The sequence below is a fragment of the Mustela nigripes genome, chromosome 4 (genome assembly GCF_022355385.1).
Source record: "Mustela nigripes isolate SB6536 chromosome 4, MUSNIG.SB6536, whole genome shotgun sequence".
Classification (NCBI taxonomy): domain Eukaryota; kingdom Metazoa; phylum Chordata; class Mammalia; order Carnivora; family Mustelidae; genus Mustela; species Mustela nigripes.
This window is the reverse complement of record NC_081560.1, coordinates 177,134,765-177,148,945: the sequence shown is the minus strand read 5'-3', so window position 1 is coordinate 177,148,945 and position 14,181 is coordinate 177,134,765. Positions and strand designations below refer to the sequence as shown.

General features: G+C 33.4%; 1 protein-coding gene across 3 annotated transcripts in view; it reads right to left on the bottom strand.

The window, feature by feature from the left end:
- Nucleotides 1-14,181, bottom strand: part of ATRNL1 (attractin like 1) — an 806,361-nt gene that overhangs the window by 505,340 nt on the left and 286,840 nt on the right. For all 3 annotated transcript variants that reach the window (XM_059398662.1, XM_059398665.1, XM_059398663.1), the window contains exon 22: nucleotides 7,591-7,685. In XM_059398662.1, the coding sequence (XP_059254645.1) occupies nucleotides 7,591-7,685 (95 nt within the window). The remainder of the gene's footprint in view (nucleotides 1-7,590; nucleotides 7,686-14,181) is intronic.

Sequence of the window (14,181 nt, the reverse complement as noted above, 5' to 3'; positions counted from 1 at the left end):
AGTGGGGACCCCACAAGATCTGAGGAGACCCCCCAGAAGAGCTCAGGGATCTGCGAGGTTCAGAGACTCCAGGCGAAGCTGTGTGCCAGAGACAGAGATGCTTGGTCACAGGCTGGGTGAGCTCAGAGTGCAACCAGAGGCCAGGGAGACTGGAGTAAATGAGCACTTTTCTCCAAGGGCACACTGAGGAATTGGGCCCCGAGCACTTGGCTCCTCCGGGCTGGAGATTGGGAGGCTGCCATTTCCATTCCTGCCCTCTGGAACTCTACGGAAAGTGTTCAGGGAACAAAAGCTCCCAAAAGCAAACCAGAGTGGATTACTTAGCATAGCCCCTGGTAAGGTCGGTGCAATCGTACCTAGGGCAAAGACACTTGAGAATCACTACAACAGTGCTCGCTTCGGCAGCACATATACTAAAATTGGAGAATCACTACAACAGACCCCTAACCCAGAAGATCAACAAGAAATCCAGCCAAGACCAAGTTCACTTACAAAGGAGAATAGCGGAATTCCAGAGAAGGAGAAAGCAAAGCATAGAATTCATAGCTTTCTCCACATGACTCTTTAGTCTTGCAGAGTTAATTAATTTTTTTAATTAAATTTTTTTTCTTTGGCTAAATCTTTTTTAACTTTTTTTTTTTAAGATTTATTTATTTATTTATTTATTTGACAAACAGAGATCACAATTAGGCAGAGAGGCAGGCAGGGAGAGAGGAAGGGAAGCAGGCTCCCCGCTGAGCAGAGAGTCCAATGTGGGGCTCAATCCCAGGAACCTGGGATCATAACCTGAGCTGAAGGCAGAGGCTTTAACCCATTGAGCCACCCAGGTGCCCCAATTTATTTTTTAACTTTTATCCTTTCCTCTTTTAATATTTTTTAACCGGCTTATCTTAACAAAGGTATATTGGAGAGAATTATTATAGAGAACTTCCCTAATATAGCAAAGGGAACAAGCATCAAAATTCAGGAGGTGCAAAGAACCCCCCTCAAAATCAATAAGAATAGGTCCACACCCCATTATCTAATAGTAAAATTTACAAATCTTAGTGCCAAAGAGAAAGTCCTGAAATCCTGAAAGCAGCCTGGGACAAGAAGTCTGTAATATACAATGGTGAAAGTGAGGAGATGGAAAAACATTTATCATGCAAATGAATGTCAAAGGAAAGCTGGAGTAGCAATATTTATATCAGACAAACTAGATATTAAAACAAAGACTGTAATAAGAGACAAAGAAGGGCACTACAAAATCATAAAGAGGAAAATCCAACAAGACCATAACAATTGCAAACATTTTTGTACCCAACACGTGACACTCAAATATATAAAACAATAACAACTATAAAGGAAATAATAGATAGTAATGCAATAATAGTAGGGAACTTAAATACTCCGCTGAAGTCAAAGGACAGATTTTCTAAATAGAAAGACAAGGGAAAAATGGCTTTGAAAGACCTATTTGACCACATGGAATAACATATATTCAGAATATTCCATCCTAAAACAGCAGAATACACATTCTTTTCAAGTGCACAAGGAACATTCGCCACAATAGAACATATATTGAGCCACAAAACAGGCCTCAACATATACAAAAAACTGAAATCATACCACGTATCTTTCCTGACCATAAATCTATAAAACTAGAAGCCAACCTTAAGAAAATATATGAAAGAAGGGAAATTTAAAAATGAGAGCAGAAATAAATAATATAGAAACGAAAACCCGATAGAATTATCTATGAAACTAGAAGCTAGTTCATTAAAAAAAATTTAACAAAATTGAAAAACCCCAGTGAGACTTATCAAAAAGAAAAAGGGCATATAAATAAAATAAAAAATTAAAGAGGAGAGAACAACCAACACCACAGAAATACAATTATAAGTGAGTACTATGATAAAATATATGCCAACAAATGGGAAAACCTAGAAGGATAAATTCCTAGAAACATAATAATAATCAAAACTGAAACAGGAAGAAACATAAAATATGAAAAGACTGATAACCAGCAAAGTAATCAAATCAGTAATCAAATAACTTTCAACAAACAAAAATCCAGACCAGAGAGGTTCACAGATAAATTCTACCAAACAGGTAAAAAAGAGTTAATACCCATTCTTCTTGAACTATTCTAAATAACAGAAAAGGAAGGAAAACTTCCAAATTCATTCTATGAGGCCACCAACCCAGACACTGAAACCAGATAAAGATTCCACAAAAAAAGAAGGCTACAGGGTGAATATTTCTAATGAAAATAGTTGCAAAAATTTTCAATAAAATGCTAGTAAACCAAATCTAATAATACATTAAAAAAATTATTCACCATGATCAGTGGGATTTATTTCTGGGCTACAAGTGTGGCTCAATATTCACAACTCAATCAATATGATTCATCATATTAATTAAACAAAGGATAAAAACCATAGGATCATTTCAATAGATGCAGAAAAAGCATTTAACAAAATGAAACATTCGTTCATGATAAAAGCCCTCAACAAAGTAGGTTTAAAGGGAACATACCTCAACATAACAAAGGCTACATATGAAAAACCTATAGTTAATATCATCCTCAATGGAGAAAAACTGGCAATTTTTCCTCTATAGTTAGGAACAAGAGAGATGTCCACTCTCACCACTGTTATTTAAATTAGTATTGAAAGTCTTAGGCCACCAATAAAACAAAGAAATAAAAGGTAGCCAAATCAGCAAGGAAGAAATAAAACTTTTACTACTTATAGATGACATGATACTATATATAGAAAAACTGAAAAGAGTCCACCAAAAAATTGCTAAAACTGATACATGAATTCAGTAAAGTTGCAAAATATAAAATGCATACAGAAATCTGTTTTATTTCTATCCACTAATAATGAAAAGCAGTAAGAGAAATCAAGGAATCAATCCCACTATTACACCACAAAACACCATAGGATACCTAGGAATAAACCTACCAAAGAGGTAAAAGATCTGTACTCTGAAAACAGAACATTTATGAAAGAAATTGAAGATGACACAAAGAAATGGAAAAACTTCCCATGCTCATTGTTTATAAACAAATATTTTTAAAATACCCAAAGCAATCTGCACATTTAATGCAATCCCTATCAAAATACAAACAGCATTTTGTACAGAGTTACAACAAACAATCCTAAAATTAGTACAGAACTACAAAAGACCTTCAAATAGCCAAAGCAATCTTGGGGAGGAGGGGAGGAAACCTGGAAGCATCACACTTCTGGACTTCAAGCTATACCAATAAGCTGTAGTGATCAAGACAGCATGGTACTGGCACAAAAACAGACACACAGAATAGAAAACCCAGAAATGAACCCACAACACTATGGTCAACTAATATTCAACAAAGCAGTAAAGAATATCCATGGAAAAAAGATGATCTCTTCAACAAAACATGTTGGGGAAACTGGACAGCAACATGCAGAAGAATGTAATTGGACCACTTTCTCACACCACACACAAAAATAAATTCATAATGGATGAAAGACCTAAATATGAGACAGAAATCCATCAGAATCCTAAAAGAGAGCACAAGCAGTAGACTCCTTGACATCAGCCACAGCAACTTCTTACTAGTTATCTCTCTGGAGGGAAGGAAAATAAAAGCAAAAAGAAACTACCAGGACTTCATCAAGATAAAAAGCTTCCGCACAGCAAAGGGAACAATCAACAAAACTAAAAGGCAACCTACTGCATGGGAGAAGATATGTGCAAATGACATCTCTGATAAAGGGTTAGTATCCAAAATCCATAAAGAACTTATCAAACTCAACACCCCAAAACCAAATAATCCAGTTAAGAAATGAGCAGAAGACATGAATAGACATTTCTCCAAATAAGACATACAGATGGCTAACAGATGCATCAAAAGATGCTCAATATCACTCATCATCAGTGAAAGACAAATCAAAACTACAATGAGATATCACCTCACACCTGTCAGCTAAAATTAGCTAAAATTAGCAATACAGGAAACAACAGGTATTGGCGAGAATGGGGAGAAAGGGGAACCCTCTTACACTGTTGGTGGTAATACAAACTGGTCCAACCACTCTGAAAAATAGTGTGGATACTTCTCAAAAAGTTAAAAATAGAGCTACCCTATGACCCAGAAATTGCACTACCAGGTATTTACCCAAAGGATACAAAAATCTGATTCAAAGGGGAACATGAGCCCCAATGTTTATAGCAGCATTATCAACAATAGCCAGCCAAATAATGGAAAGAGCCCAAATGTCCATTGACTGATGAATGGAGAAAGCAGCTGTGGTACAAATATATACAATGGAATTATTACTCAGTAATAAAAAAGAATGAAACCTTGCCATTTGCAATGATGTAGATAGAGCTAGATATCATTGTATAAGCAAAATAAGACAGAGAAAGAAATATACCATATGATTTCACTCACATGTGGAATTCAAGAAACAAAACAGATGAACAAGGGGTGGGGAGGGAGCAGGAAGAGAGAGGCAAACCAGAAAACAGACTCTTAACTACCGAGAACAGGTTTATTACAGGGGAAGTGGGCTGAGGGATGGAGTAAATAGGTGATGGGTATTAGGAGGGAACTTATGATAAGCACTAGGTGTTGTATGTAAATGATGAACCCTAAAATCTACACCTGAAACTAACATTACACTGTATGTTAACCAATCAGGATTTAAATTAAAACTTGAAAAACATTAAAAAATAAAAATATAAAGTGGACAAAGGATCTGAATAGGCTTTTAAAAACTTGTTTTGAGTCCAGTTTGACAAACAATGTTAGGTTAGTTTCAGGTGTATAGCATACTGATTCAACATCTCTATATGCTATGTTCACCACAATTGCAGCTACCTTCTGTCACCATATGATGCTATTACAAGATCATTGACTATGTTCCCTTATTGTATCTTTTATTCCTGTGACTTATTCTAATGAAAACACACTGATGCCCAAGAAAAGGTACTCAACATTACTATTTATCAGGGAAATGCAAATCAAAACCATAATGAGATATCCGCTCACACAGGTTAGAATGGTTATTACCAAAACAAACAAACAAACAAACCAAACAAACAACCCCCCCCCAAAAACAAAACAAAACAACAAGAAATAACAAGTATTGGTGAGGATGTGAAAAAAAGGAGACCCTTATGTACTATTGGTGAAAATGTAAATTAGTGCAGATGCTATGGAAAAAATATGGAAATTTATGAAAAATTTAAAGATAAACTACTGTATGATCCAGCAATTCTACTTTTGGATGTTTGCCCAATGAAAATGAAAATACTGCCTCAAAGAGATATATGTGCTCCATGTTCATTGCAATATACAACACCCAAGATATGGAAGCAATGTAAGTGTCCATCACTGCATGAAAACACAAAGAAATTGTGGTATGCATATACAATAGAATAATTTTCTGCCATAAAAAAAGAAGAAAATATTGCTATTTGCAACAACATGAAGAGAACGTGAGGGCACTAGACCAAGTGAAATATGCCAGACAGAAAAAGAAAAATATTGTATGATCTCACTTACATGTATAATTTAAACCAAACCAAACCCAGATCTCATAGATAAAGAGAAAAGACTGGTAATTGCCAGAGATGGGGGTGGGGTGGAAGTCTTTATCCCACTTCCACCCCCACCTCTGGCAATTACCAGTCTTTACCTATTCACCTATTTCACTGTATATATATAGATAGATAGATAGATATAGATATAGATAGATAGATATAAAATTTCAGCTATGCAAGAATCAGGTCTAGTCTGTATAATACAGTGTCTATGGTTCACAATACTGTACTATACTCTTAAAAACTTTTTAGGAGACTAGATCTCATGTTAACAGTTCTAAACACAGTAAACAAAAAAGAATAATTCAAATATTTCATTACCATCTTCATTTTGTAACATCTTCATTTTTAAAGAGTTATTTTCAGTTTCAAAAGAACTAAAATTCTACCCAAATAAACTGTATGATTGTCCACAATAGCCAAACTATGGAAAGAACCTAGATGTCCATCAACAGATGAATGGATCAAGAAGATGTGGTATATATACACAATGGAATACTATGCAGCCATCAAAAGAAATGAAATCTTGCCATTTGTGACAACATGGATGGAACTAGAGCGTATCATGCTTAGTGAAATAAGTCAAGCGGAGAAAGACAACTATCATATGATCTCCCTGATATGAGGAAGTGGTGATGCAACATGGGGGCTTAAGTGGGTACGAGAAGAATAAATGAAAGAAGATGGGATTGGGAGGGAGACAAACCATAAGCGACTCTTAATCTCACAAAACAAACTGAGGGTTGCTGGGGGGAGGGGGTTTGGGAGAAGGGGGTGGGATTATGGACATTGGGGAGGGTATGTGTTTTGGTGAGTGCTGTGAAGTGTGTAAACCTGGTGATTCACAGACCTGTACCCCTGGGGATAAAAATATATGTTTATAAAAAATAAAAAATTATATTAAAAAATTAAAAAAAAAAAAACTGTATGATTGATACTTCTATTCCCTTGACTTTTTAACTTTATACAATCTCAGATGGATAGAAATAGATGTATGTTACTCCAAACTTTGAGCCCTTTTCTGTGATGACTTACAATTAATCTTTCATACATTTAAACTTCACAAACTTTTATAATTATATCACTGATGCAGTAAATTGTTCAAAGAAACAAGTATTCCATAATGCTAAATGAGCTAAGTCAAAAAAAGACAAATACTTGTAATGATATCATTTATATGTAGAATCTAGAAAAGCCAAACTCATAAAAGCCCTTCGGGTTGAGGGTTGGGCAGGATTGGGAACATGCTGTTTAAGGAAAAAAACCTTGCAAACAGTAAATAAATAAGTCCCAGAGATCAAATGCACAGCATAGTTAACATAGGTAATAATTCTGAATTATATACTTCAATGTCGCTAAGAGACTAGCTTTTAATTATTCCCACCACAAAAAAGAAATGATAATTATATGATATAATAGTGGTGTTAGCTGATGCTACCATGGTAAATATTGCAATACATATAAATGTATCAAAGCAACCTGTTATATATACTTTAAACTTATATAATGTAATATGCTAACTATATCTCAATAAAAATGATTAAAAAAGAATCCAGGAGGCATCTAACTTAGATAAACCAGTGGATTTAAGAAAAGACAGTGGAAAATCTACTACTGTGCAAAAATGTATAAGAAAAATAACATATCTAATATAGCACGTTTTGAATTTACGGCTTTTGTTTTCAGATAAGGTTACCCCCAGTTTAAGAGCATAATTATAAACACAAACACTGTGATGAGACTGAAAAAATAACTAAAACATACAATTTAAGTTGTAGGGCTGTTGGCAGACGAGAAGAATAAATGAAATATCAAACACACAAACTCCCTTAATCACAAAGATACATAAATTTTACAAAAAAAAAAAAAAATTAACATGATTAGTCTTTCTTCAAAAGCCCTGCAATGAAGTAATTCTGAGAAGAGGTTAAAATTACAATAGAAAAATAACAAAAAATATGTATCCCACAATATTAATATAATTATATAATAAAAGTTAAATTATCTTCTCACCTGTTCTGGGTTTGCTATGAAGTTTATGGCAGTATGGTGGCGATCATCTTCCTGTAATAAGCTGAAGGTAAACTGATAGTCAATCAAAAGGCTGTCTGTGGGGGAAAAAGAAATACAATCCTGGTGTATGCATTTTCACAAATTGATAAAGAAAAGTTAAGTGGAAACATATTGTTTATGAGTATTAAAAATAATTATTATTAATTATCAGTGGCCCATTCAAGACTACCAATATATGTATCTTTGTTATCAAGCAACAAGAAGCAAAATACAGTTATGGAAGAAATTCTAATTCTTTAAAAATTGTACTTATTACTTCTCTTGTCATTACAAAAGTTCTACAAACAGAATACATATTCTGGAAAGTACACAAATGTGAAAAGAAATGAAAAAGTCAACCATAATCTTAGAACTAGAGAAAAATACAGGCAACATTTTGGTGCATTTGATTCCAGTTAAAATTTTGTAGATAGAAAAATAGACAGGCAGACATTTTGGTACCCTAATTTCAAAAAATCAAAATTCTTTGAACACATGAGCATTAATATATAAATAATACTTCATCACATATTCTAATGAATTTATTTTTTCCTTTACTATTGTGGTAATTTTTACCTTTAGCAATTTAAAAATGACTCTGTGATAAACATCATTCTACAGAGGTAATTCATTAATAATTGACAAAAAGAAATCCATGTAAACAATTTTTAATTTGTTCATGTATAATGTTGAAACCAAGGTGAAAGATGTGAGGGTTATATATCATGAGTAGCTTCATATGTTATACAAGAGTGAAGAATTATTCATTAATGTTAAATTGCCACCTTTACAAAAAACATTTCAAATTATTTTAAATAAAGATGACTTCTATTTTTTGGATACATACCTTTCATGTTATGCCCTCAGCCATTAAACACTATTAAAATAAAAAGTAAAGATAGGAATAATATCACTGAAATTATTGTTAAAATTATCGAGGCATCATTCTTTATATGTTGCTTACTACATATATTTTATAAGATCCACCTTATAAATTTCTCTTTAATTTAGCGTAACACAACATTTCATCTTTCTCAGAATTTATGTGGGATAATAAGAATTGTACAATAGGTAATATTTCCAGTTTTCAACTGACTGCCAGTAACTGCAAAGGTAAAATCAATAGGCCAGTATGTTCTAGGCACTGGAGACACAGTAATAAATGATTAAAATTTTTCTCCTCATGTCTTTTATATCCTATTGGATGGACATTAGAAATAAATAAATAACTTAAGTATATAGTATAACAGATGACATTAAGTGTTTTGGAGAATAATAAATCAATGAAAAGGAGAGAAACTTGTCAGAGTAGGAGTTCGGTTGAAATTTTGAGAAGGAACATTTAAAGATGAAAGACATTAGTAATATAAGCTGCAGAGTTTACTGAAGAAAATGGAATCCAGGCAGAAGAAACAAGTACCAATCTCTCATTAAAGAAAAAAAAAAAAAAAGTTCGTCTTAACTATGAATCTCGTAAAAATCGATGTTGCAAGGAATAGGCCACAGGTGATGGTGGCGAGGGTACTAGCAGGGGAGGTTACAAGAAAAGGCCAGACATTCAGAATGTGTTTGGTAGCATTCAACACACAGGATTAACTGAATGATGGGATGTAGCATTTGAAAGAAAGAAAGGTAAAGCTTTTTTGACTCGTGACCACACAAAATGTTGGCATTAACTGTGATGATTAAGAAAACTAGGTTTTATTTTGGGGGAGTTAGAGGAAACTTTAGGAGTCTAGTTTTGAAGATGTGAAGGTTGAACTACTTATTGAATTTCCAAGCGATATACTGAATCGAGCTTAGGACCTTGTTTAGTAGATAACAATTTGCAAATTATCAACATTTTAGAGGAGATCTGAAACCCTGAAGCCAAGAAATCACCAACTACAAATAGAGAAGAGGTGTGAGAAGTAAGCCCTGAGGCATACCAATGTAAATAATCGATCCTCAGGAGACAGAGATAGCAACCTATGAGATAGGAATAAAACCAGAAGTTAGTGTCATGGGAGTCAAGTAAACATGTTGTTTAAAAAAGAGAATAGTGATCAGCCTGGTCAGTTCCAGCTGGCAGGGGTTCAGAGGCAAGATTGCAATACTGTGGAAAGGTACTATCTATTCAAAATGAAGGAAAAATATGACTGAGGAAATGTAAGCACTGCAAAATTAGTTTCAAGAATCTGCATAATTCTATTTACTTTTTCTAGCATGAAAGTTAAGTATTAAGAAGTCAGGAGTAGACTGCTCTGGGAGGTAAGGACTGGTAACAAGGGACACTTCATATCCATGAGCAGTGGCTGCAGTGCCCCCATTCTTCTGCCTCTATGGACCCTAGGTCTGTGGCACAATCCTATCCCATTAGATTCTTGGCAAGGCATTCAACTTTGATTTTACTATTCTTTCTTATTCATTCAATTTGGAAGAACAAGATCAGTACAACATATATATGCTAATGATCAATCTTAATGTGACTTGAGCTAAAAAATAAGTCTGAATCCTGGAAGAAAATTAGTAGGAGTATTATTCAATTCACGTGACTAATAAGAGTACCTGTCGTGAATGTTAATTACTATAAACTGAATAAAATTTGTGGTCCTAACAAAATGGTTTGTTTTAAAGCTGCTTAGAATCAAATTCCTCCAGAAGCCAACCGTGCAATTTTCCACTTAACCAGGAGATGATCTACCTCTCCCCCTAACAGTTTTAAATATCATGTTGGTGTGTTTTTAGGGGAGTCTCAATGAATAATTACCTGGCACTAAAAACATGTATCTCAATGCTGAAATTTACTCTGAACTTCTTAGCCAAATACAGTACATAACAAAAAACATTAAAATGTTAAGTAAGTATCAAGTTTATGCAAATGTACACAATTTGAAAATAAGTTTTTGTACTATTTTTTTTAAAGATTTTATTTATTTATTTGACACAGAGAGAGAGATCATAAGCGGGCAGACAGGCAGGCAGAGAGAGAGGAGGAAGCAGGCTCCCTGCTGAGTAGAGAGCCTGATGCGGGGCTCGATCCCATGACCTGAGATCATGACCTGAGCCAAAGGCAGAGACTTTAACCCACTGAGTCACCCAGGCGCCCTAAGTTTTTGTACTACTTTAATGAACTACTTCATTATGGTATAAAACAGGAAGTCCTGTTTGACTACAATCAATTTATTATGTTATCATAATTAATGAGTAATGACAAAGTAGCAGGAGGAATAAGTGTGGAGAGGTGAGAAAACCACTTCTTTTAAATTCCAGTATACTTAACATCCAGTTTTAGTTTCAGGTGTACAATATAGTAATTCAACAGTACTATACATTAGTCAGTGCTCATCAAGCTGCGTGCACTATTAATCTATTACATTTATTCCACCCTCCCCCACCTCCCACTGGTAAAGATCAGTTTGTTCATTCTCTATAGTTGAGTCTGTTTTATTTGTCTTTTTTTAGTTTGTCTCTTTTTATTTTTCCTTTGTTCATTGTTTTATTTCTCAAATTCCACATATGAGCGAAATCATGTGGTATTTGTCTTTCTCTGGTTGACTTATTTCACTTAGCATTATACTCTCCAGATCCATCCATGTTGTTGCAAATGACAAGATTTCACTCCTTTTTATGGCTGAATAATATTCAACTGTACAAACACACCACATCTTTACCCATTCTTCTATCAATAGAACCCTTGGACTGCTTCCATACTTTGGCTATTGTAAATAATGCTGCAATAAATGTAGGGATACATATATCTTTTTGAATTAGTGCTTTCATACTATTTGGGTTAAAACCCAGAAGTGGAATTACTAGATCATATGGAAAATTCAATTTCTAAATTTTTGAGGAACCTCCACACTGTTTTTCACATTGGCTACATCAGTTTGTATTCACACCAACAGTGCACAAGGGCTTCTTTTTCTCCACATCCACGCCAACATCTATTGTTTCTTGTGATGTTGATTTTAGCCATTCTGACAGGTATGAGGTGATATCTCAATGTGGCTCTGATTTGCATTTCCCTGATGATCAGTGATGCTGGTATCTTTTCATGTGTCTATGGGCCATCCTATGTCTTCCTTGTAGAAATGTCTATTCATGTGTTCTGCCCACGTTTTAATGGGATTATTTGTTTTTCAGGTGTTGAGTTGTATAAGTTCTTTTATATTTTGGATACTAATCTTTTATCAGATACGTCATTTGTAAATATCTTCTCCCATTCATTAGGTTGTCTTTTAGGGTGAACTACTTTTTAAGTGGAGAGAAGTAGCATGTTTTTATACTGATTGGCATAAATATAAATTTAGTAGAAAGGGAAAAATTAATGAGAGGAGAAATTTTAGAACAATGTCCTGCAGGTAAAAAGCAATGAGTTCAGAACTCAAGGGATGGCCCAGTAGTGTATTCCCTAGATTTGTGAGGTTTTTGTTTGTTTGTCCTTTCTCCTTCCAGATATCCCCACCTCAGTGCTAGAACAGCTACAATCTGGAAGCAAGGGCAAGTTCATACAGGAAAAAAAAAAAAAAGAAGTCCTAGGAAAATCCTGCTGTTGGGACTAAATATAGGGTGGAACCCTGTACACCATGTTCATCTTACACCAAGGTGAGCAGAGCTGAAGCTTGTACTGTTGCAGGAAATATAGCAAAGTGTTAAGTTTTACTAAACCTTAGTAATATACACAACTTTTAAATGATATTATATATACTACAGAAGGATATGTAACATATATATATAAAAGTATGTATACTATACTTTTCAGTATATTTTAAATTTTCATTATTTACAAAATACAAACTGTATACTACATGTTTAAATATATTACTGGCTAGAAACAATCATTTGAAAACTTTGTGAATAGAAAAATACCAAAGGGATGTATGTCACAACTTGAAGAAATGATAAACACTATATAAATGAATCCTCTGATTTTACAGCCTGGGGCCTGGAGTTTGGAACAACTGTAAATGATATCCCAACTCTTAAATATTTTGACTAACAATGAGCAATCTCTAATAATTTTGGGAAAATTAGAACTTTGCAATTAATTTCCCAATTGTATCTAAAAATGAAGCCTACAAATAAGGGTAAAATAGATATAAAAAATAGCCACTCTTTTTATACAGCTCTTTAACTTTTTGTATGAACTTAGCAGAACTTAAGGAGAATATGCAGCTGTTCGTAATTCTGACTACAAATTCTAATTGCATAGATTAAAAAAGTAAAAACCAAAAAGTTGACTATTTTATATTGTTAAATTAGTTTGACTTGCATAGTGAGAAAGAAAAATATTTGTGAATGTTATATATATAATATATACCATATATAGTTATATATATAGTATATATAATAATTTAACATGAGTAAACTGTCTAGTCATTTAAAATATTTATTTGGTATGCATAAAATAAAAAGGGAAATCTAAAAAACTCTATAAAATTACAGATAAAAAATGAGATAATAATATTGAAGACTACAATAAAAAGGAGCTAAATAAACTAAAACTGTAAAAACATACAGAAACAAAAAAGTAATAAAATAATGTAAAGTAATAAGGTAATAAAAAATGGAAAAATTAAACAGAATAACGGAATCAGAAAACAGAATAATTAAAACAACATTAAGACTGAATCAGTCTATGTAGGTCAAATCTGAAACAGCCTCCCAGAACAGAACAAAGATGAAAATTCAAGAGGTAGGCACAGAAATTTCAATATATGCATGACTAATGTTGTTAAAGCAGACATCATAACAAATTGAAAAAGTATATATTATATATGCATATCATACATATATGTTATATGATAGAAAAGATCTGTTGAAGACTAAAACTTAAATACTGAAACACCTCATATAAAAATAAAAAGAATCCAGCATTATTCATGATAGCCCAAAAGTAAAAACAACCCAATTTCCATCAGTTGGAAAACAGTAAAAAAAAAAAAAAAAAAAAAAAAGGCAATGTGTCCACACCGTAGAATATTATTTTGCCATAAAAAGGAATGAAGTACTGATACTTAATGTGAGTCTTGAATCATGATAAATAAAAGAAGTCAGTAACAAAAGACCAAATATTCCACATTTTCATTTCTATATATGTCAGAGTAATAAATCCATAGAGACAGAAAGAAGACTATTGGGGTGTGCAGGAAGGAAAGATGAGGAGTGACTGCTTCTATGTACTGGTTTCTCTTAGGAGTGATGGAATGTTCTAAAATTTGATTATGGTAATGGTTACACAACTTTCCAAAGATAGTAAAAGATACTGAATTGAACACTTTAAAAAGAGTAAGATTTGGAGCATATGAATTATATCTCAATAAAGCTGTTATTTAAAAAAAAATTACTGACATCTGAGCATGTCTCTGTATACAAGCATGTGCACACATACACACACACATTCACACAAATAAGTAGTTTACAAAGAAAGATGACACAAGATGACAAGTGTTCTTAGGTAACAATATAAATCAAAAGAAAAGAAACTGGAGTCGTATTTATGGAATATGTATACTCAGCCATGCTGGCTACACAGAAAAATAACATAGTGATAAATTTCAGGTAAAAAAT